Below are 24110 nucleotides of genomic sequence, written 5' to 3' on the forward strand. Positions count from 1 at the left end.
CACTGGGAAATTGATTTTTCCCCTCACATAGCTGTGAGCATCTTTAAAAATCTATCTTTTAATACATTGTTCACTTTTGGAAAAATCCTGATTAAAAGCAGGCAAGATGGTAACCAAATATTTAAGAATATGCAAAAACAGCTTTTTCACTTCCTCTCAGCAGTGCCAGTACTACTCAGGGCATACCCATCCTCATTGCATTTTAGCTCTGGAATCAGAGACAAAAATTGATAAAAATAGACATGAATGACTCTATTCCTTATGAAATAAGACAAATTATGCTTTGGGAGAAAATCATTTGCTATAAAGTATAAAATGTTTTAATGTTTATATCTTATAATAAAACCATGACATGTTTATAAACACTCTATCAGGCATTTTTACAATGGGGCCACCCACCGCTGACAACTAGAAACGCAATAAATATGCACAGACACACTGAGTATGAAATATACATCTTGATTTTATAATCGTGTGTGCTTTATTTTTTACACAAATGGAATGGAAGTGTTGAATATTTACACTTAACAGGAGTGTAAGCTGTGCAGTGTCTCTGTAAACTCCAGCCCAGGCAAGGAGTATTCCCACCTCCCTCCCATCCTGCACTACAGCTCGATGGAGAAACATCCTGTCAGAGAGAAGCACAAAACTGTCATATTGAAAGGATCTAACGGGTACAGCCTGGTGCACTCAGAAGTTAAGAAACACTTAGAAAACACAAACTCAAAAAGGAGAGAAGAAAAGTCTGCCATCCCATTGGGAGTCAACCTTGCCACTTGGTTGTCTGTCCTCATGAGTTGCTAGGGAGATACTGTACTCTTTAGATGATCTTTGTCTAAATTGTCCGCCTGTCTTAGCTTTGTCCTCAGCTGTTACAAGAAACTGCACAGCTGTACAAGAAATGATTTCCAAAGCACAGGTTTCAGTGAGGAAGGATATTTACAGACTTGAGTGTGTGTGTGGGTTTCCAACCACAGTCATTCATACTCAATGTAACATGTGTGTACATGGTATACATACCATATATACCATACATACACAGAAGTAAAATGTATATCACAGAATGCTGTAGGGAGTCCCCTGGCAAGTCAGCTGTCACAGGAGGTACTCCACATGCTTCAAGGGAATTGATCTTTTTCCCCCAGGAGTGACAAATTAATGTGATCAACTTAGGAATTAGCCTGAGTCCTTGGCTTAAATATATTCGTAGGAATTTAGGCAGGACCAAGACAGGAAAGAAGAGATTTCATTTCACCAGCAAGTCCATTCAGTCTCACCAGAGCAATCACCAGCTGAAAAGCAGAAGGGGCTTCACATGAAAATGGGAAAAAGAAAGCTTATGAATGGGAAAAAATGTCTCTCTCCAAACCAAGGTGATGGCATGGCTTCAATGAGGAGGAAGAGGTTTGCTATCAGAATAATTGGGGCCAGAGTCTGCCTTTATTGAAAGGAAGTGTCCTCAGAGCCATGCGGTAGTGCTGGGAGTGGGCTCGCTTAGGAGCAGCGTTCAGGCAGAGGCACTCAGGCGCCGGCAGGGCCCACAGCATGTGCATCATCGCTGCCAGGGCAACGGTGCAGGCTGGATCCGGGAGGCGGGCTGGAGCAGGCTCCAGGTCAGGGCCTCACGCTCAGCTTTGCGTTCTGGGCTGAGTAGGTGAAACGGCGACCTAAAGTATTTGTGTCATTAGTCCAGTGCACGGACTTGCTGTCTGAATCAGCCATGAGCCCTTTAGAGGACAGAAAAAATCAATACAGGGATGTGCAGGAGAAGATGATTAGAGATGTGAGGAGAGGAGAAAGGACAGAAGAGGAATAAGAAGGGCAAAGAAACAGAGACTGAAGGAGAGGTGGACAAAAAGAGAAAGGGAATAGAGAAGGATTATAGGAGAAAGTCAACAACTCAGAGATGGTGGGAAGGAAGAATAGGAAAAGGAGAGGAACAAAGAAAAAAAAAAGAGAGAGAGAGAGAGAGAATTAGTCAGAAATAGAAGAAGGAGGAGAGCAAGGAAAAGAATGAGAAAAAAAAACAGAGTCTCGAGCCAGAGGTTGGAGAGTTCTTTCCTGGCTCGGAGTCCTGAAGGGCCGGCAGTAGGATCTAAGACAGCGCACAGAGGCACCCGAGTGCGGCTTTGTGAAGACAGGCTCTTTAAGCAGACAGAGCCAACCCAAGAATTTGGGGCTGGGAGAAAAGGCCTGTAAATAAACGGCCAAGAAATCCCGCAAAAGGCCTGCAAATAAATGGCCAACAATTCTGTGGGAGGAGAGCAAAAAACAAATGCCTCTGCACTTAGCTGACAAATGGAATTTTGATTTTGGTAAAGCTGAGAGCCCCGTGGTGCTACACATTGTACCAGAGCATGAAAAATAGCACCAGTTACACGATCTGGCACTTTTCTGAAAGGGCCCAGCATGTGTGAAGGTGACATTGCACCCCCAGCAAGCCTTCAGGTTGGAGAGAGCTCTGGACAAAGTTTGCAGTGTTAGCACCAGTCTGGCCCCAGGCTCCGAGTGCATTTGCACCAGATGTAATCTGGGTAACTTTCATGCCATTTCCATACAAGTCATCAGATTTGCTGCAAAATACACCAGTTCATTGGAGCCATAGAGACATCAACATTGGGAAGTGCAAGACAACACAACAAATGGAGGTGTAAATTCTATAGGAAAAGACCCTCTCACCAATTTGCTTGGTGATTCTTCAAGCAAATATATATGTATCTATATAATTATATAAATCTACATAAAAAATCAGTGCAAATGCCAATTCTAATCTGAAAGCATCTACACTAGGAAAATAAATAGTTATATTACTACAAAACCAAGGGTTGGTGGTTCAATTTGATTGTACTCAGCCACAGCAATACTAGTAAATGGAAAGCACATCACACGACCCGCAAAAACATCTACTCATTAATGACAGTCTTTTAAATAAATGGTTGCATGCTCAGTTGAGAAACCAAAGAAGTTATCATGGTGGCCTAAAAATAGAGCTGGGATCAGGAATGGCATTCTGGTGGCAGAAAACTTCTGGGAGCAATATTGATGAAAGTAGGCCTTGACCTGAAACTGGCGAATTGCAGACATGGACATATCTTTAACGTTTTGAGCAATCTAAGGAAGTCTCTGGAAATTTAACTTTCATGAGAGGGAAAATGCATTGCTAGCCCTTCCATTGGCAAAGGAAGCCTCAAGACTATGGGAAGATGCATAATTTTGCATTTCTGTGTTTGTTTTGCTGACTGCAGCCAGGCAGACAATGATGTTTAGTTTAAGATGAACAATGCCTGTTTTTGGAAAGAGACTCTCATTCTAAGCTCCGATGTTCTTACTGTGAAGAAGCCCCATCACACTGATGGCTCTATCTCTTGCTCTCCTACCCAGCCTACATGCTGGTTTGCTGCACAGTGTGGCAGAATCCCTGCCAGGTCTGGATGTACCCCAGAAATAAGGCGATGGGGCTTAGTCTGGGCATGCACAGAACCCAGAGTAGAGTGGTTATTATCACTGAAAAGTCTCTCTCTGAACACCATGGGCAAAAGCAATGCTGATGTCGCCATCCACTCTAAAGTGGGAAACTAACTCTTCTAGTTCAGTTTATAGGCTTTGGGAGGTTTCTTTTTTTAAATCATCATTATTATAATTGTTAAAAAATAAACTTGGTCCAGGTGCAGCTCCAAGAAAGGCAGTTCAATTGGTTGAGCTCAAAGTCATTAATTGTCTTTCCTTGTGACTCTATCACTTTGCCCTGTACATAGAAACAAAAAAGTCTGCACCCCTCACCCCCAACCAGACACTTGTCTTCTCTCTCTTCCTCAAAGAAATAGTGCATCTAGGAACAGATCTCCCGTTGGCTCTAATACCATCTCTGGATGTTACAAAACTCTCAGTTACTCTGTAAAACAAAAAAGTACTAATCCTAATTACTCATTGTTGGCCAAAATGCTAAATGGTCCTTTAAGAATTGTATGTCAGTAACTAGGAACAAAGTTATTCAACTATTTGCATGGCAGGCTCAGGTTATTTAACTAGAGAAAAGCAAAAACTTCCCTTTAGATCATTTGCATAAGTTTGTCTCTGAAAAGCCATCAGCATAAAAAAATGCATTAACCAAATGTTTTCCAAAAATATCCATGAGGGCAACTCATTGAGGGATGTGCTCCATGAGAGTGTATCACTAATGTGGAAGGGAGGTGAGTGAGGAAGAAGTCTTTGTCAGACTTGAAAGGAACTCAGATGCTCTTAATGGATCATTGGCAACAAAAGGGAGAGTGCAACTTTCAGTTCTTGAATTTGATCATCTGCTGATGTTGCATACATTTAGTCTTTCAATATTAGTCTTTACAAAATATTTCACAAAACTTTTTTAACCTATAGAAATTTGTTTCTATACATTTAATATATTTTTATTGTATAAATTATTCTCATCTTTAGTGCCTTCTTTCAGTTTATAAATGGCAAAATAGGCAATCAACAATCATAAAGCTAATTCCAGGTGGAATCCCCTCCTGTCAGTGAGGTTAGTCCTCCATACACTTGCAAATTTTATGAAATGCTTGTCTTTGCAGATGCCAGTCAAAAAACTACACGCTTATCCTTCCCTGATAGTATGTCGTCTCCAAAGGGACTCCTTTCTTTTTTCCTTCTTTCTTTCATTTGCTTGTTAAGAAATCAAAAGATGTGCATAGTTATAAAATTCGAAGTGTACCAATTACAGATGTGGGTAATGGGAAGGTTGGTGAGGTTCGAGTGCTGGCAATTTTTCTTTAAAGCAAAAGACACAGAGAGCTCTGCAGCTAAATCAGCTCTGGACATCAGCTGGGGTGAGGAGGCTCTCATCTCTTGGGCAGAAAGCCCGTCAGAGGTTCATCCCTACACCTGGCACTTTGAGCAAACCAAAGCCTTCCTTCATACTGCAATGTCTTTTCTGTCCCACCCTTTGGCCCCTCTGTTTCCTTCATGGCTTCATACAGTTTGTGTTGTACATTCATAAGAATTCACATTGACTGCAAAAACATAAATGCAACAAAAACATAAAAGCCTCCAAGTAGTATGTTATATATATTTTGTTCTTCTAAATGCTCTTCTGTCGTTGTCAGAGGCGCAGTAGCTAATTTATAACTTTTCCTTTGAGGGAATCCAGATGAAAGGCCCAGATTGCTCTTCAATAACAAGCTTGCATTGGTTATATATATCTTCTAAAGTATCTCCTTGGACAATAGCTATAACAAAAGCAAACATCTAGAATTAGAAATCATTTCCCGGATGGTGAAGAACAATCATCACTCACACATTGGAGGCTCAAATCAGTAGCAGACAACTCATCAGGAAGCTTCATATCATTTTTCATTAGTAAGAGAAAGCAGAAAATTCACATTAGCAAAGTTACATTCATGATTTTTAAAAATGCTTTCAATGGATATCCTGGATCAGTAATAAATGCATCACAGTCTTTGCACTTTCTACATGTCTGTCTGTAGTCCTGGACAATGAATCACTCATCTATTTAACCAATATTTTATGGGTGCCTACTCTGAGCCAGGCACTGAGCTAGGCATTGATCAATTTTCAGACTGAGAGCTCCCTATTTAGAAAAGAAAACTGGCCTCACAGTCTCTATATTTACTTACTTTGGCAGCAGCAGAAATTCAGATATTGTAGACACCGAGGAAATAATAAAGATTTTAGAAGGAAGTTTAGTTAACCTCCCAACCTTCAAAGCCCTTAATAGGAAAACCCAATCATTCCCCAAATCTCTGGTAAATTGAGATTTTACCATACAGGGCTATTCATATTGAGAATACCGTAAGCCACTATTTATAAGGAACATAAATAGGAAGAAATATGAACAAACTGATCAGTTGTATATTTCCTAAAACACTAAGTCACTTGGAATACATTTTAGTACATTTTGTTGTCTCATTTGAAAAAAACTATCTTGTAGAAAGATTTCCAAAACACATCAATATTATTCATATGATACTATGTCTTAAAAATAAATTACTACTGAAAGCTGATTTAGATATTTAAAAATAATCCTCAGAATATATTAATTATTGTATTGTATACCAAATATAAACCACTGTCAAAATGTACACTGTTTTGATTGTTTTTCCTACGTGGATGTTCTTTTAGGATGAAACATAGCTCATTTCTTGGTTATTGACAGATTACTTAATATTACCTGATTCAAGATATTTACAAACTGCTAAGACATTGACACTTTCTATATTCTGAATGAGGTAAAAAATAAAACATCTAACTTCACATATGGTAATCCAGGAAGAAAGTTCTTGGGTTTTATTTATTTATTTATTTTTTATTTTTTGAGACAGAATTTCACTCTTGTCGTCCAGGCTGGAGTGTAGTAGCACAATCTCGGCTCACTGCAACCTCTGCCTCCCAGGTTCAAGAGTTTCTCCTGCCTCAGCCTCCCTAGTAGCTGGGATTACAGGTATCCGCCACTACACCCAGCTAATTTTTGTATTTTTAGTAGAAATGGGGTTTCACTATGTTGGCCAGGCTGGTCTCAAACTCCTGACCTCAGGCGATCCACCTGCCTCTGCCTCCCAAAGTGCTGGGATTACAGGAGGGAGCCATTGTGCCCAGCTCGAAAGTTCTTGTTTTTAAAACACTGGGAACCAGGTGTAAGGCAAATTTCACAAAGTCTGATTACTCAGTGTTCTATGAAAGCATATAGGAACAGAGAACTCAGAACTCAGGCCATCCAGGAGAATAAAAACCTCTATTCCCCTAACTTCATGTTTCCAAGGAAACATTTAAAAAGAAAATAAAAACCGTTTTTGGTTGAGACATGACACAGTGAACTGAAACATGAGGAAGAGTTTCAAGTATCTTGTTCACCTGCTGCTGCTGGGTGATGGGGACACTGAGGACGGCTCATGGAGCAGGGAACGGAGGCCTCCAGGCTTCTCAAGAGGAACTGCTTTGGACACTGACCATTTTGAGCCCTAAAATTTTGTTTTTCAAGTTTTCTGATGATATCAGGGACATAGTTAATGAGGTAGCAGTGCCTAAAATCCTTTTCATGGTAGGAGACAGCTCAGGGGCATCCGCGGCCCATAGTTTTGGGTAGGGCTGCTGGGAACATGGGAGCTGACTGTAGCTGAACTCTCAGGAGAACCCAGGGCTTTGCGTCAAAATGGGTGAAACAGAGGGAGACTCCTTGTGAATGAAACAGATATTAGGGATTCTCAACAGGAAGGTTTTAGGGCACAAGTACACCAGGCTAGAGCCCTCTCTATGCCAAATGTCAGACAATTTATCCCCTTTCTCACACTACCAGGGTAAAAGTGAACTTACCTGTAAAATATTCTCCAAATTCTTGTTCTAGCTTAATTGCTCGATCATAGGTTTTCTTGGCTTGTTCCTCTGTTAGACGCTTATTCATCTCCCTGGGAAAATGAGGATTTGTATTAGAACATAAAGGGAATGTTCCAAATCCTAAAAATTTAAAATGTATGGCAAAAATAAATCTTGCAGAAAGCATAGTGTAATCTTAGCAACAGCTTTTTAGTCTTCATTCAGGACTCCTCTGCGCTGGAATAATTTCAGCAACAACTCCCGGCCAGAAAGCTCATTCTCTCAAAGGGCAGTCTCTTGCTCCCACATTGGATTAAAGCCAAATATGTCTCCATATGATTTGCAGTCACTGGTCCCTGTTCTGCAGGGACCTAATATCTACCATGGTAGGCCCTAGGATATTTCAGTAAAGTGCTTAAGTATGTCTTGAGGCTTCTACTTCTTCAGAATAAACTGTCCTGTTGCTTCATCTATCCCTTCATTTGATGTGATTTCTAAATCTGAACTTTCCTGGTCACCCTTTTTTGGAGTTTGTTCTAGTGTATCTCAGACTCTCTGAAATGTGGGAGAGTAGAATGGTAGTTATCAGAGACTGGGAAGGGAAGGCAGGAGGGGAGATGAAGAGGAGCTAGTTAAGGGGTATAAAATGCAGTTAGAGGAATATTTCAAAATAGCTAGAAGAGAAGAACTGTAATGTTCCCAAAACATTTCCAGTGATGGATATTCCAATTACCCTGATTTGATCATTACACATTGTATACAGGTATTAAAATATGACATATACTCCAAAAATATGTACAACTATTATATATACAATTTTTTTAAAAGTCTCAAGGATAAATCAAGGTGGGAGAGAAATGAAAAATTCTTGAATTCTCCCTAAAACCTAATCTATTGATTCTTAACTACTGGTAGCTTTATCTTTCCAGGTCTTCCAGGTATTTAAAAAAAAAGTCCAGTCAAATACAATCTGGTTGGCTGATCAGGATGCATCACAGGTGCACGTAGAATTTCTGAAATCATTACTGTCTTGCATGCTGCTTAAGAAGCCAGAGATCTGGGTCTGGAAAATCTGGCCTTAGTCAATTCCTTTCCAGGGCAAGTGACGGAAGCAAGAAGGGACATGCTTAAGACTGTGTATTTAACAAAGAGTAATCTGGGGTAAGAACTCAAGGTTTTGGTTTTTTAAACCAATTTTTAGTTAGACTTCCTACTATACAAAGACTTGGTATCTTTCAAAAGAGGCTTATTTGGAAAAAACCAAAATATTGATGTTAGACATTAATGTCTAAAATATAAAGAAGTGGGAATTTCCTGAACTCTTGTTGCTAAACTCATCTTGTCCTGAGGCGGAGTATGTATAATTTTTCTTCCAAACAGTCTCAGCCCTACATGCTGTGAATGGATGTTACTTGTGGGTGGAGAAGATGCTGGGCTAAACCAAGGGCTGCCCTTCAGAGAAAGATATTTGCTCCATACGTCAAGAAATCATGTGGGCCAGGCACAGTGGCTCACGTCTATAATCCCAACACCTTGGGAGGCTGAGGCAGGTGGATCACTTGAGCTCAGGAGTTCAAGAACAGCTTGGGCAACATGCTGAAACCCTGTCTCTGCAAAAAATACAAACATTAGCTGGGCATGGTGGCACATGCCTTTAGTCCCACCCACTTGGGAGGCTGAGGAGGGAACATGGCTTGAACCCAAGAGGTCATGACTGCAGTGAGCCATGATGGCACCACTATATTGCAGCCTGGGCAATACGGCGACACCCTGTCTCAAAAAAAGAAATCATGTAGTTCTGGATCTTCTTCGACTTGACTGCCAAGAATTCCATCTTCTCTGAATTACCTTTTTACTGATTATAGCAATAACTTAGTTTAGGTTTTTATCCTCTAACCTGTGAATTTATTTTGTCTCCTTGACTGATCAGTAATTCTTTGAGGGTGAAGACCATGGCTTGTTTGTCAGCATGTGGCATGGAGTCTGACTCAACACTTATTTGTTGGATGAATAAGTGAGTAAATGAATGAATGAATGAACAAAGGGGGAGCTAGATAAATAAACATAATTATAAGATAGTTGAAGACAGAAGTAAACACAGAGCATCATGGGAGCAGGAAGGTAAAAGCAGACCGGAAGTGACAGGGTGAAGAGACATTGCCACGTGGGAAGACATTGCCACAGAAGTCAGATGGTGGCACAATATAAAAATAACATCCCTTTCCTACACATCCTTGATTTTATGCTCCTCTGAAAAGTCAGCTATGTATGTGCTAATAAGCTCTGTGATTTGATGTGGATGATACACTTGAGAAATAATGTGTGTGATGATGTATCAATGCGTAAATGTGACAGCTGCCATGCTTTTGTTCCGGCTGACCTAGCATTCACTCCTCCCTGGGGAATGGGCAATTCATGGCAGCTTTGCTCCTGGAGTAAAAGCCTTGGAAAAGAGTGAACTGTAAAGTAAACATCCAACATTTAATAGTTAGATTGCATTGGTCTGAATGTCACCATCATTGCGCTTAAGACCCATGAATATGGCTGCAGCAAATTATGTCAGATTCACTGTCCTCATTGTGAAATCCAGCCTTTAGTATGTTTAACTTTCCTTGGTTATAAGTGGCTGTGACAGTGCCCTAAGGCATAACTAAAATAAGTCATCTCATAGTTGTGGAAGGCAGTAGACCTTCTCCTATGGAGTGCCAGATGGGACTGTCTCCGAATTTCGCACTGGACCAAATGTGCCACTGCTGTCGTTCCCTCAGGCCTCACTCCTCTGGGAAGCCATTTATCCCACTAAGTGTTTACAGTATGAAGATTTATTTTTCTATTTCTGAAACAGGCCTTTAAGATGGCTGTTCCCAGGAGGTAAGGACTATTTCTCTTCTCTTATTAATGTTAGCATTACTTATATTTATGAGGCTCTTTACAGATTATAGATCAATTTTACATTATGAAATTTGTACTTGCTTAATTCACTTTGTTCTATGCCCAACACGGTATCCTATATAAGGAAAAATTTAATACGTGTTGTTGGGGATGATAATATTAAGAATCATTATTTTATCATTAGTACATATTTTTCCACGTGCTAGCCATGGGAAAAACTCTTTATATTATAATTTAATACCTAAATTCATGGGGCTGAAGGTACTGTCAGTGACCTCCCGATCTTATTTTTTTTATCCTGGTAAGAATCCTTGTCCATTTTTTGTTTATGGGACTATATTCTGCTTTCAAGATACATCTCTGGCAATTTCCCCAGAGCTCAACTATGTATTTAACTTAATTCTCTCAGGCTGCCATTCCAGCTGCTGCAGTTTGCTTCCCTTCTTTGTCTTCAGAGGAGACACAGAACAGTTAGTTAATATCCTCTGCAAGCAATTGCTTTTACCGCTGGGATTAAACAATTTCCATTTCTTCAGTCTTTCCATAAACATTGTTTTCCAGTACTCTGTGGTTCACTCCTGAACTCTGTCAAACACTATGGTCTTGAGGCCTAGATGAAGGCAATATTTGATCAAGGCCCTTATGACAGACATATTGGCATTATCTCTTGCACTGTCATGGAAGAGGTGCTGTTTATATGTTCTATAATGATAAAATAGTTTTATTCCTTTATAATGAAGTAATTTTATATCTTTTATAATAATAATGGGCATTATGTATTGAGTACTTATCGTATGCCAAAGGCTATATGAACAGCTTTACTAAACTCCTAATCTTGTTATTTAACCTTTATACTAGCTCTATGAGGTATTTATTAGTGTGCCTCGTTTAGAGGTGAGGAGCTAAATCTTAGAAAGGTCAAACAATTTGCCCAAGGTTACTTAACTGATCAGTGGAAAAGCAAAGAACCAAATCTTGCCTGATCAATTTTCAGGTCCCTGCTGGTAGCCCCTTCTTAGCTTCATCTTTGTGAATGGGGGTTGCCTATACTGACTTTACAGTCAGATTGTGAATGTCTGCCTACTTTGTTTAATGATTTTTGAAAGAAGTTATTTCACAAGTCCTTTGGAGAAAAAAACACAAAAAACAAAAAACAAGAAAAACAAGAAAAGACCCTGAGTGCACAGGTATGAAGCTACTGGCTTAAGTTACATACGTTTTACTGCCATGCCACTAAGAAAACTCTATTAAGAACAATGTTCTACGTATGTAAAGTTTTAATTAAGGAACATTAGAATTCTATTATAGAACCAAGGAAAATGCCAATGAAAAAAGTCTCAAATATTGTCTGCTCTCTCTATAAAAAATCTACATATTTAAAAAGATTTACTTATGGACCTGCCTCAGAAGTATGAGCCAATTAAAAAATGATTGCTTTCTATCATTTGGAAAACAAAAGCAAACCAAAAAACCAAACCAAGCCAAGCTATCCTCAAAACAACAACAACAACAAAACCTCAAAAACTAACAAACAAAACAACCTGTGAAGTAAAACAATAAAAATCAGGAAACATTACTGAAGATGTTTTAAGGAATTACCATTATTGTTAAAATGAGGGGTGTGAAAAAAAGAAATCAATGACATTATGTTTCTAGTGGTTTAAAAAGCTTTGATGTATCTTTAAAAAAAGAGAATGCTGAAAAATCAACAATGGCATTTCCCATTTGTAAGAATTCCCAGCAAAGTCCTGTTAGTAATTTGCAGTATAAGATGGAACAGGGAGTTAGTTGGATGAAGGCCTCCAACGCCCTCTACTCACATAAGAGGTTCCAGAGACCTGGGTTTTATGAAGATGGCAATGGGATAGAGCTGGGCAACTTGTAACCGCTTGATAGCATTTCCTGATACATCAAGAATACAGTGTTTGCCCTGGTAGAAAGAGAAGAAAAATATGAAGTTAATATAGAAAACATGGCCATAATCCAACAAAAGGAAACTAATGTATGTAGGTTTTAGAGGAAGGTAGGGGATGCTAGATTTCTAAAGTCAGAAAAAGATTGCTGCAAAGAGTAAATAAAAATTGATACACAGTAAATTGATATATAATAAAAATCAATACATAGTAAATTGATATATAGTAAATAAAAATTGATCATTGAGTGTTTAAAATAACTAATACTAACTAGCCCCTTACAAAGTGTCTGCCACTGGACTAGACATTTTACATGTGTTCTCTCAGTTAAATACCTGATGTAACACACAAAGATGACATGCAGCCATATGTTATGTGACTGGGTCTATTCTTACGAAGTTTAAAAACCATCTCTGAAGACAATTGTCAAGAAGAAATCCCCAAATCTCTGAGGTAGGTATTATCAGCTGCATTTTATAGAAGACTCACACTAACTAACTTGCTGAATAATCTAGTGCTAGGAGCATGCAAACCCAAGTCTTGAGCACTAACAGAATTGTTGGTTGGAAAAAATAGACACTTCATTGTCTCACCCTGCCCAACATTCAATGTGGAAGATTGAGAATAATGTGAATTTTTCAAAGCGCTTGTATGTATCCTGTCTGCAATGTGCTCAATCTAGTGGAGGACAGACACAAAAATGGTTAGTTAACTTAAATATATGGTTGGCTGGGCGCAGTGGCTCATGTCTGTAATCCTAGCACTTTGGGAGGCCGAGGCGGGTGGATCACCTGAGATCAGGAGTTCGAGACCAGCCTGACCAAAATGGTGAAACCCTGTCTCCCCTAAAAATACAAAAAATTAGCCAGGCGTGGTGGTGGGCACCTGTAATCCCAGCTACTTAGGAGGCTGAGGCAGGAGAATCACTTGAACCCAGGAGGTGGAGGTTGCAGTGAGTCGAGACTGCACCATTGCATTCCAGCCTGGGCAATAAGAGTGAAATTCCATCTCAAAAAAAAAAAAAAACCAACCAAACAACAACAACAACAAAAATATATATGTATAACATATATACATATATATATATGAATAAATTAAATGCTGGTTAAATGCCAAGAGAGAAAGGCTTGCATGAGGTATGTAAATTTCGTGTTGGTTAACAAATAAAAATGCCATTACATTATAGCACACCTCATTTAACTTGGCTTCCACTGCAATGAGTGCTCAGAGCAAGGAGCTGCTTTATAAAGCATTTCTGGAAATGCAGATACATTTGCCACATCATATTCTACCTCCTGGAGAGAAATGTCCTCATTACCCTGAGGTTAGAATAACTTTATGCAAGAAGAGAAAAAAAGGTACTTTATGCAGATAGGAACAATCCTAAATCAACAATAAGGGCTAAAATCTCATCTATAATGTTCACATGAAAATGAATACAGTCCAGTGAATACTTGAACTCTTCTTATATGAGAAACCCACTAAGATGGTCCAAGCCGTTATTACTTAGGTAATAGACTTCAAGTTTTCTATCTGTGAAGTGCAGCAGCCATGCAACAGTATAAATGCTGGATGATTATTCACCGGTCAGAACATTTCAAGTTAACGACATGAACAAAGAGGAAAATAGGCGCAATTATCCAGGACAGTTTGCCTAGAACCAGTATTTATATAGTTGATAGAACTGAACTTTTGAGAGGAAGGAAAGAAAATAGATGCAACTTCGTAGTGTATTCTTACATAGACATCAAAATTTCTTGTTTAATTCTTTAGCAGTACACTGGAAAAGGTCATGGCAAATCAAATCAATCCAACAAATATCTTCTCCTATGATATTGGTTCTGTTTTCACAGGAGATAGGATCCCTCTGTAGGCAGATTGTATAGCCACACCCAGGTGCCTTCCCATCCTACCCTCTCCTGAACATTCTTCTCTTTTCCATGCCTGTGAAGTTACCAGCAAGAAACGAATTGCAGCATCTACATCTCCTCTAAGCTAGAACTTCTTTGAGCAGTGGGCTGGGCAGCCCTTCTCATCTATCTTCCCTTCCACCATGAGGATGCCAAGTTTTCAGAGACAGAGAGAGAAAAAAATAACTTCCTCTAACAAAAGAATTCAGGAATGCTGTCCCCTTGGTTTACAACCAAAGTAGTAAACCTGCCTTAATAAAATCTAGGTTGTTTATTGGGGCCTCAGATAGTGAGTCAAAGACAAAGCGAATCCTCATGAACTTCAAGCTGTTAATTGCCTTTAGGTTTATAGATATCCCTCCAACCCCCTTCCTACTTTTTCCAGTCACTGAGAACATTTTATTGAAATTAGCACAAAGATTAATGACATTGCTCTAAGGTGATTCTCTGCTTGGATGTCTTAAATTATTTAATCAAAATTTACAATTGCAATCAAGAAAGAGTAATGACCAAAAAAATGCAGTTTGCAACCTAGAAACCTTCTTCAGGGGAGGTGTAAGAAGATTGGTGAACATACTCTTTCTGCTACAAATCTCACAGACTGCACACTGGTTCCATATAAATTGTCATTGTACTGGCCGGCTTCTATAAACTTGTGCTCTTGGATATCTTTCTCCATTTGTTCTCTGGAAATGACAAAGTGATAGTCTCTGCCATCCACCTCGTAGTCTCGCTTTGGCCTCGTAGTATCTTTAGAAAACAAAAAATAAAAAAATTAAGGTACATTTATACCATAAACTTGCTTTACACCTATATTCTCCACCACATCCTCAACATTGATATGTAGAAATATGTAGTATGAAGAACTATGACATAGTAACAGGTACTACTCTTACCCTCCCACCATGAGCAACTAAAAAACTGGACAAAATATATGAAATAACTGTTTTCAGGCATCAGATAACAGGAAGTACAGGGCTGTAATCTTTGAGAAAAGAGAAACATATGAGAGAGATTCACCCCACCTCTCTGCCTAGAGGCCATTTTCAAATGAACAGTTTAGACATTGCACACTGCTAGAAGACACCGGAGTTCAGTCAGAACCCATGGAGATCCCAGAAAGGCCACATTTTAAAAGGTTACTCTAGACTTACTCTACATCCATCTTCACAAAGTGAAAATCATATCACAAATGGAAGAAGCTGATGTGTCAGTAAATTATCACCTGCCAGAACAAAAACTTAATATTCTATAAAGGAACATAAAATTCAGACCTCAACATATATAAAATAAGATAATTGCAGTTAACATAGGACTGAAAATCAGCAACTCTAACCATTTCACCTAAATTTTTTGGTAAGAAAAGAAGGGGAAAGCAACCCAGCAAAATGAATAAAAGCTGTTAAAATATTTTAAATCTTTGACTCACTTATTTTTTCCTAGAAATGTGTTTATAAAAATGATCAAAACTTCAGATACAGATTTATCCTTAAAGATATTCATTCTATTATTTTATAAGTAATAATTATAACACAATTACAATGATATTTTCATTATAATTCATAATAGTGAAAAATAGGAAAAAACCAAACTGTTCAGAAAGAATGATTAATTGTGATATAGTACTCATTTGAAATAGTTATATAAAATTTTAAATAAGCAAAAAATAATCACAGGGAAAAATGGATGCATATAAAGAAAGAATAGATGGAAATGTACACAAATATTAACAATGATGTTATCTCTGGGTATTGTGTGGGATTTTGTGTACTTTTAATTTTCTTGTTTAACTTCCTTTTTAGTATTTTCCAAGTTTTGTACAATGAACACATATTGACTATCATAAAATGGTTCTATTAATTTAAAAAAAGAGAAAGAAAATACAAGGTGAAAGGAAAAGTGGAAAGAATGCTTAAGTACTTTCTGTTTCCTTTCCCTCAAAAGTGGAAGAGCAAGCTGGAAGCTGTTGTAAATGACCTGGAGTTTCATTTGCTCCTTCCTATCTGAAGACTTTCTCAGGATATGTTCTATGGCAGGATGTCTTCCCAGAGCCCTTGCTGGGAATTGTTTCATGAGATACAGCAATCATCCTAGTCTTTTGGCCACGTACTGGACACATACAATTCTTGCTATTCTTATGTATCTCATGCAAAATTTGCAGTACTGGAATGTTAGAGACACTTGAAAGCGTAAGTGTTAAAACATGTAGAATGGAAGAGAAATATCTGTTGGTATCAGATGTAAGAGCTCCATTATCTAATAAATTAAAATTTCCTGATGGACCTATCTACATACATAGAAGGTCTGCATGCATTTCTGTGTGACAGAGTCGGGGTATAGACGGGGTGAATGAGTGGAGAAATTATGGTAGGGGGTTGGGAGGAACGAAGGCAGAGCACGTAGAATCTAATAAGGCTACAATCAGAGGGCCCAGGAAGCCTGATGATTATCTATAATGAGAAGAAAGTAGTTTAAAGTCTGTAATGGCCTAGAGGTCAAATTGAAGTGTTACACATCTTCTTGTCTTCATCCTCCCTAAACCTAGGACTGTCAACATGGGAAAGCCTGTTGGGTTTTGGGATTGACATATGGCCCTAAGTCATCCTGAGAGGATTTTAACATATGGCTTTGTTTCCGATCTCTTCCGTCCTATAAAAAATAATGTTTCAGTGGCATTTCAATCAATCTATAAAAACATAATGATGCCTATCATAAATCCTATGCTGTTTTAAATGGTTGAGAGGCCACAAAGATTCACCCTGCCTTTTAAGGAGCTACAATCAGTTTAGAGAAAACATTATTATTTTTGTTAAATACAGAATGACACACAGCAGCATAAATGAAAAGTGTTAGGCAAAGAAATTAAATAAGGCACTTAGCTAATCGAAAATGGTTGGTATTTGAATTACTGGAGAGACTACTGGAGGAACAGAATTACATTTTACCATCTCATAAAGACTCCAAGCTCTCCCCCCCCCCCCCCCCCCGAGGAAAGAAAAATGACACTTACGAGGCACACAGGAGCCAAATTTATCAGGGAATTCAGATATCAAGTCATCATTGATCCGATCCTTCATGGGCCCCAGGATAATCACCGGCCGGGTGTAGTTTACTGCAGAATGGGAAAGGAAGATGGAGATAAAGAGAAAGACTTGGAAACAACTGTAAAACTGTCCTGCAAGGGTGATTCTTAACTGTCAGACAGTAAGAGCTGCTAAGGGCATTACCTCACTGGATAAATTACTCACACAGCCTTGCATAGGGAAATTGATGTTTAACACTCAGGAGGTTGGCAGTGCCTACTTTCTGGAATCTACTAGCAGGGAAAGGCAACTGCAGTATCTATCGATGAAAAGAAACATTTAGAGGAGGGTTGCTTACTCTCTGGCTCCGCCTACATAATGTCAAAACAACTGAATTTAGTCAACTGAGTGGGAGAAGAAAAGAATCCAAACCAGCTGTTCGGCTATTGTTTAGACATGACTATAAAAAGTAATTGTTAGTAGTAATAACATCTTATGTTTTCATTATTTCTTTTCCCCAGATCAAAATACTCGCTATACTTTGATATGGTGTCTAGATTTCCTTGTATCTGGGATTAGAAGGAACCTGAAAGTTCACGGGGTACAACTCCCCATCTGACGCTTGAATTCTCTCTGCAATATCCTTGTCAATAGCAATTAGCCTCTGTATGAATGCCTCCAGGAAAAAGCAGCAGCTTACAGATAGCCTATATCTTAGGCAGATCTGCTAGAAAGGCCTTCTCAATACTGAGCTGACATCAGTCTCTCAGGAGATTTTATTCACCAGTCTCACAGCTAGTGCTCTTTAGGTAATTTGAATGTGCTCCTTCCCATTGAGGACCACTCATCTGGAGGGCTGCATCCTTCTCTTATGAGCTATTACTGCCCATACTCAGCAGGGAAGTTGTTTGTTTGGTGATAGGGTGAGAGAGACAGAGGGAGAGAGAGAGAGAGAGAGAGAGAGAGAGAGAGAGAGAGAGAGAGAGAAGGGTACCGTCTCAAGACAACGGAGTATTAAGCAGAGTTTATTCTCCTCAGTCCTTCACTCTTTCCCTCCTTCAATGATGTCACCTATTTATGTCCCAGAAATCAGGAATGAAAGCGTGCTGGGCAACTTACTTTCCTGCCTTGTAACAGGCTCATAGGAAAGAATGAGGTCTTCTTGTCCTCCTGAGAAGAGAAGAAAAGAAAACCACAGTGAACTAACAATCTCAGTCATACATTACAGAGACAAGCCCTGCTCTGAAATACAGGAAACAGACACAGCTCAGGGTTAATTCTCCTTGCTCTTTCTCCTTGAGCCATTCAAAAATCCCTTCATCCTCGCAAAACTCTTTAGCACTATTTTAGTATCAGATTTTCACAGTCATAACTCTAAGTAATAACTGGTCGCTAGCTATTTGCTGCAGGGCAATGACCTGTGAAACTGATCTCTGTCTGGCATTGAGAATGGAATGCCATGGCCTCTACACCAAGCATTACTACTTAAAAGGAGGCCATTTAGTTCAAGGAAGGGTCCAGTTCAATAGTTGGCTGCTACATAATCAGAATTGCTGTACCTTTTATTTCATCTTCTATTTTATTTCCCCAAGAAGCACACTGTTCAAAAGCAAGTATATGCTTGTTTAATTTATGATATAAAAACTTCATCAGGACACTCAGGGTTTTACTCTAATATTAATTCATCAGGAAAATGCTGTGGGTCAATTAATGAAGATCAAAAATTGAGGAGTGTCCTACATCATTGGTTATAATTGCTGCTAAACCATGCCTTGACACTTCAGATAGAGAACTAAGGAAGACACAGTAGTAAAATGTCGGTCCCTCCAATGTCATTTGCTACAAGACTTCTGATTCAGGGTAGACCTCAAGTCAACAAATGACCATAGAAAGTAAATTGGTTTTTGGTATTTCTTTTTTCAATCATCTATTTTATACAATTGATGAATTAATTGCTCAGAGGATTAGCTCAATTTCAGCTGCAAACCCGGAAGTGTTTGCATTTTTATTTGCATTGACTAACCTTTGGAGCGGCAATAGGTTAGGGCTGTTGAAAAGAACTTTCTGTCTACTAGAAGAGATAGTGGAGCAGGAGTGGAATATGAGGTAACTTCTGAAACCAAAGGGCAATTCACCTTTGCTGTATATCCTCACCGCCCACCCCTGAAGCACATTCATAGTTTATCAATGCTGGGTTCTCTTCCTTCAATAGCCACAGCACCAGGGAAAGGAGAGGTAATTTTGTAAGAAGAGTTAATATCATCGACTGTTTTGATAATGACAGATTTGGGAAAATTAAGCAATATGTGGGTACAGCTGTGAAGTCAGATGACTTCCTTGGAGGCTGGGTAGCTGGAATGGGATGGGGGTAGGAGTGTCTTACTTTTTCAAGTGTGAGAAATGGCCCCAGGCTGAAGTCATATCTTACCTCAGCCTCAAGGAGGGCTTGGGCTCAGAATGGTGCCACCACGCCAAGCTACTTCCTAAGGATACAGAGAATGGACCTTGATGCTCCTCCTAAGTGGTATCTACCCATGGCCACCCCAGAAGTGTTCAGGGGACTCTCCCATATTGGTCAGGGGTTTGGTCAGTGAGGAGTCAGATTCATTATTTTCTGTACTCAGGAAAAGAATGATTCTCTTTGACCCTTTGAATAAATTACTGAAACGTACAGAGCCTAGGCCAAAAAACGTGAAGGTGATTGATTACTAACCCCCAGTTATTTAAAGCCTGAGCCACGTAGAGGGTATAAGCATTCAAGGTTTTATTTTAGTATTATTTCATCAGGAAAATGCTGTGGGTCAATTAAAGAAGTGTACAAATTCTTGGGGAAAAAGTATAGTTTTAATGATAGAAGCATAGTAGACTAATATTGCAATTTTAGACTATAACTTTACGGGGGACATCTTCAACAATTAATGTGCAAGGGAAGAATCCTGACCATGGGATAACAAAAGCTTTAAATGTCAGGTAACTCTTGGACTTCATGATTAGGCTGGGAGCTTCATAAAGGTAAAGACTGAGTTTCATTCATCACCATGTCTCCAGTGCCCCATTGAGTGCTTGACATAAAGATGTCAACAAATTTGCATTCTGATTTAAGTCATGGGAAACAGGATGAGCAATTAGGCCAAAGGTAGGTTCTACTTTGTGTTTCTGTCAATATGGTCATTTAATTTTGGAAAGCATGGTTTTCTCTAAATAAATAGAGCACACCATGTTCCCATAAAAATCTCTTCCCAATGGCTTTGCAAATCATTCTGATGGAACGTTCTAAAGGCAAATCTTTAATAAGATATTTGATGTCAGCATATATGATTGTGATTCAGGAAACTAGGACAAAGCATAGCTTTGATTAATTTTGTTCAAGAGTTCTCTATCTGTCTATCCATCGCTTCTTGGTTTACTTCTCTAATGAAAGGCACTGGTTCTGGTTCAGAGCAGTAGTGTTGGTAGACAGCAATGGCAGCATCCCTTATGTCCAGGCACCCCAATTCTCAAGACCTTGTGGTAATCAGGTACTGTGTAACACCCAGGAAGCCTGTGGGGAAACCCGTGGATGTGGGTATGACATAATTGCTGTGAATTCAGCATCTTAAACTAATTGTTACTTCCATGTCCAAGAATGAAAAGCCCTATGGGTAATGAGGAAGAGACAAAGGAGAAGAGAAAAAGCCACTGTGATGAAGGAGAGAAAAATCCTGTCTTTATGGCAATTTGCAGGCCTTGAGGGTCTTTCACACTCACTGGCTTTTATTTTTCACAGCCATTGCTTGAGGTAGGTACTCTGATGATCCCCATTTTACAGATGAAGAAGCTGAGGCTCAGGGATGTTAATGAGCCTTGATTCCCCAGCTAGTAAGTAGTGGAATCAAGATTTAATATCACACCTTTTGCAACTCTTGTGGAGTATGTTGCATTGTCTTGAAACAGTGAGAGAAGCAGAATTCTCTGTGGGGCAGGGTGGGTGGGTGTTGAGGTAAAGCTTACAAATGAACAAAAAATTGAAATGAGAGATAGGGGGTGAAACCAGGTCAGGGTTATTAAGAGGCCATCAGGTGTTCTGCCTCTAAACACAAGTTCTCTCTCTCTCTCTGTCTCTCTCTCTTTCTTTTTATTGCTGCTGTGTCATCCCCATAAAATAGTCATCCTTAAGAGTTTTTCTATTTTCTACTCAGTAGGGGTTGGCACTTTGAAATAACAGCTGAAAAAAGGTACAAACTATTTCTTGGTTTTGTTCTGGCAACTGCATGGCTGAAAGTGGGAGAGCAGCACAGAGCTCTGTGTGGATGTCTGCAGCTGCCAGAGACTTGGCAGAGGGTTTTGTCACAGTCTCCACAAAACACTATGTGTTTAAACTGGAAGCCAGTCACAATGAGAGACCCTAGTATGCCTTCATGCTAGACAAAAGCAAATTGCTGTTCTTTAGGAATTCCTGGAAACTAGAAAAGCGAAATGATGGAGAGAGGACCAGTGGCAGTACATTTAATGCATGAAATTTAGTTTTTAATGCCTGCATATGATGATTTTTAAGAGCTAATTAGGTTCTTAGAGCCATAGAATGTTAGCGCTAAGAAAGGGCTTAGGGTTCATGTGCTTCATAGATGGCAAGTGCGTTCCACACACCGTTACTCTCTATGACCTTGACAGCCATCACAAACTGATCATTGCCGGGATTACTGCTGAGCCTCAACATGGCCTTAGAATACTTTTCATTACAACTCTTCCGGCAGCTATTGCCAATTGGTTAGAGTTTCAACCTTGATTAAAATTTATTTGCCATTTCTGTTCTAATTCAAGCTACTCATTTTACATAGGAGAGAACTTAGTCTCAAAGACCTTGAGTAATTTCTTTAAGGTCATACAGTAAATTAATGGCAAATTGTCTCCATAGGATGTTCAGAAGATGAATTTAATATACATACAGTCCTTAAAATCAGACTTGGTGCATAATGTTACATAAATATTGCTGTTTGTATTAACTTTATAGGTAGTATGAAATGGTTGAAAGTTACTACATAAAATGTCAAGAGGCTTGGATTACAAACTACAGGGAAGAGTGAAAAATGAATGGGATTCAGAATTAAGAGGTCTTGGTTGGATTTGCAGTGCTACTACGTTAATAAGGTAGGCAGCCTCTTGGAGCTTCAGCTTCCTCATAAGGAAAGGGGGCTATTAATGTAAAACATGTCTAATAGTTTTATTGCAGAAATTAAATGAGATAATAGATGTAATGAAAAACTGCTTTATAAAGACTAAAGGAGTAAAGACATCTAAGGGCAATAGTTGAGAACAATAGAGTAAGGTGAAGAATATGCACCATTTTGACTGACTTCAGTGGAGAAGTTTTGGGTCTCCTAATCTCAACACCTTAGTTTCACTCAGATCAGTTCTTCAAGATCCTTGTTTTGAAAATCCTACTTAACTGATGAGCCCTAATGGGTTGGAAGGATAATTATCAGCTTGCACACATTCATGATGATGTAAAGAGCTTTACTGAGCTTTGAGGAAGGCATGTCTTCAGCTTTAGAAGCTTGCATAGTCCTCATTATACTTGCCTAGTATTTACCACCTCCTAATACGAAGGCAATTGTAAGGTGTGATACAGAACAGCCAAAAATACAAGGCTGAATTTTACTACTTTATTGTCAGAAATCTAGAATTAGTCCATAATTAAGATAGTTTTGAGGTGGTGTTTTGCACAATTAGACAATGTACATTTTATCAACTGCAATTTTAGCAGGTGCTAAATATAGTTGGAAAATCTATTTTATAATGCTTGAGATGATGCAGAAAGATCTGAACTATTTACTAGAAATTGATATTTGTGTGTATCTGTGGGTGTGTGGCATACCTCAGGAAACATATAAGACTTTCAAGTAAGGTTGCCACAATAAGGTGTAACTCCAGGATACAGTGTGAATTGGGACTCTGGATTGTGAAACACAATGGCCTAGGTCTTTGTTTCTAACTCTGAATTATTATTATTATTATTTAGCCATTTTGTCCCCAGAGTGGATACGGAATAGTAAAGTATAATAGTGAAATACAACACCTGGATGTTGGTGAAAAGAGGGGTTTTTTTTTTTTTTTGTATTTGTTTATACTATTTTTAGTCATAATTACAGCAAAAGCCAGGAATTCACTAGAAAAACGTAGCCTATTTTGACTTCAAAGTTGGTGCTTTCTGGAAAATATATTTGTTCCAAACCTCTGTGTCTTTTGTTGTGGCAATGCTCTTTCTGGGAAGTTCCTTCCTTATCTTGTCTAGCTAGTAAGTTCCTCATCTTTCCAAAGCTCAGCTCAAAGCTACTTCCTCTCTGAAACTACCTCTTATGCTCCCACTATTCTTGAACCAGACATCTATCTTAGTACCTGTCACATTTTGTGCACTTTTTCATTTATTTATATATCTCTCCCACTATTATGTGTGCTGAAATCTAGAGTTAGTTGATATTCACAATGGGTCTAATGGTATCCAGGGGACCTCACGTATAGTAGGTACCAAATGAATAAATAAACATTCCTCTGGAATTCTTCATATTTCCATTCTGGAGGAATAAATGTCATTTTTCTCCTCTGAGCTGTGATAAAGACTCTTCTTACTTTTGTTCATTTGTACAGAAACCAAACTAAGTGGCTGACCTTTTATAACCTTGGATGAGACTCAAGCCAATAGAGATGATTAGATTCCATATTTGCCCTACTAATGTCATAGAATCCAGTTCCAACTCTTCTCTTTTCTCATAGATAATTTGAGATGTCTGCAAGTGTTTCCTTTATTCATTCGATAAACATTTATGTGCAACTAGTATTTGAGAGTAAAACTAATTAGTGATGTCATCTTGGAACATCACTCCAAAAATCTGTCAAAGAGTTGAAAGTCTTGGGCCAGTTTTTATAACTTAATAATTCTGGGAAAAATATTCCCACCTGTGAAACAGAGAAGAGAAGCCTTTAAAATACTCTATAAAAATGTGATTTTTATAAGAAAAGGTAGTTCTTGTATAGTATATATTTTCCATTAAAAGAATTGAAAGATAAAGCATGAT

At 38.7% G+C, this 24110-nt stretch overlaps 1 protein-coding gene across 10 annotated transcripts in view; it reads right to left on the bottom strand.

The window, feature by feature from the left end:
* Positions 1-297: 297 nt before the first annotated feature.
* DLG2 (discs large MAGUK scaffold protein 2) overlaps positions 298-24110 on the bottom strand; it is a 2237713-nt gene continuing 2213900 nt past the window's right edge. For 9 of the 10 annotated variants that reach the window (XM_023209277.2, XM_023209278.2, XM_023209276.1 and 6 more), the window contains 6 exons: positions 18178-18228; positions 17046-17147; positions 14613-14785; positions 12033-12142; positions 7321-7412; positions 298-5219 (listed from right to left, as the gene is read on the bottom strand). In XM_023209277.2, the coding sequence (XP_023065045.1) occupies positions 5113-5219; positions 7321-7412; positions 12033-12142; positions 14613-14785; positions 17046-17147; positions 18178-18228 (635 nt within the window). In that variant the 3' untranslated portion in view covers positions 298-5112. The remainder of the gene's footprint in view (positions 5220-7320; positions 7413-12032; positions 12143-14612; positions 14786-17045; positions 17148-18177; positions 18229-24110) is intronic. The other variant, XM_023209282.1, reaches the window with a different exon arrangement.

Source organism: Piliocolobus tephrosceles, chromosome 13 (assembly GCF_002776525.5).
Source record: "Piliocolobus tephrosceles isolate RC106 chromosome 13, ASM277652v3, whole genome shotgun sequence".
NCBI classification, from domain to species: Eukaryota; Metazoa; Chordata; class Mammalia; order Primates; family Cercopithecidae; genus Piliocolobus; species Piliocolobus tephrosceles.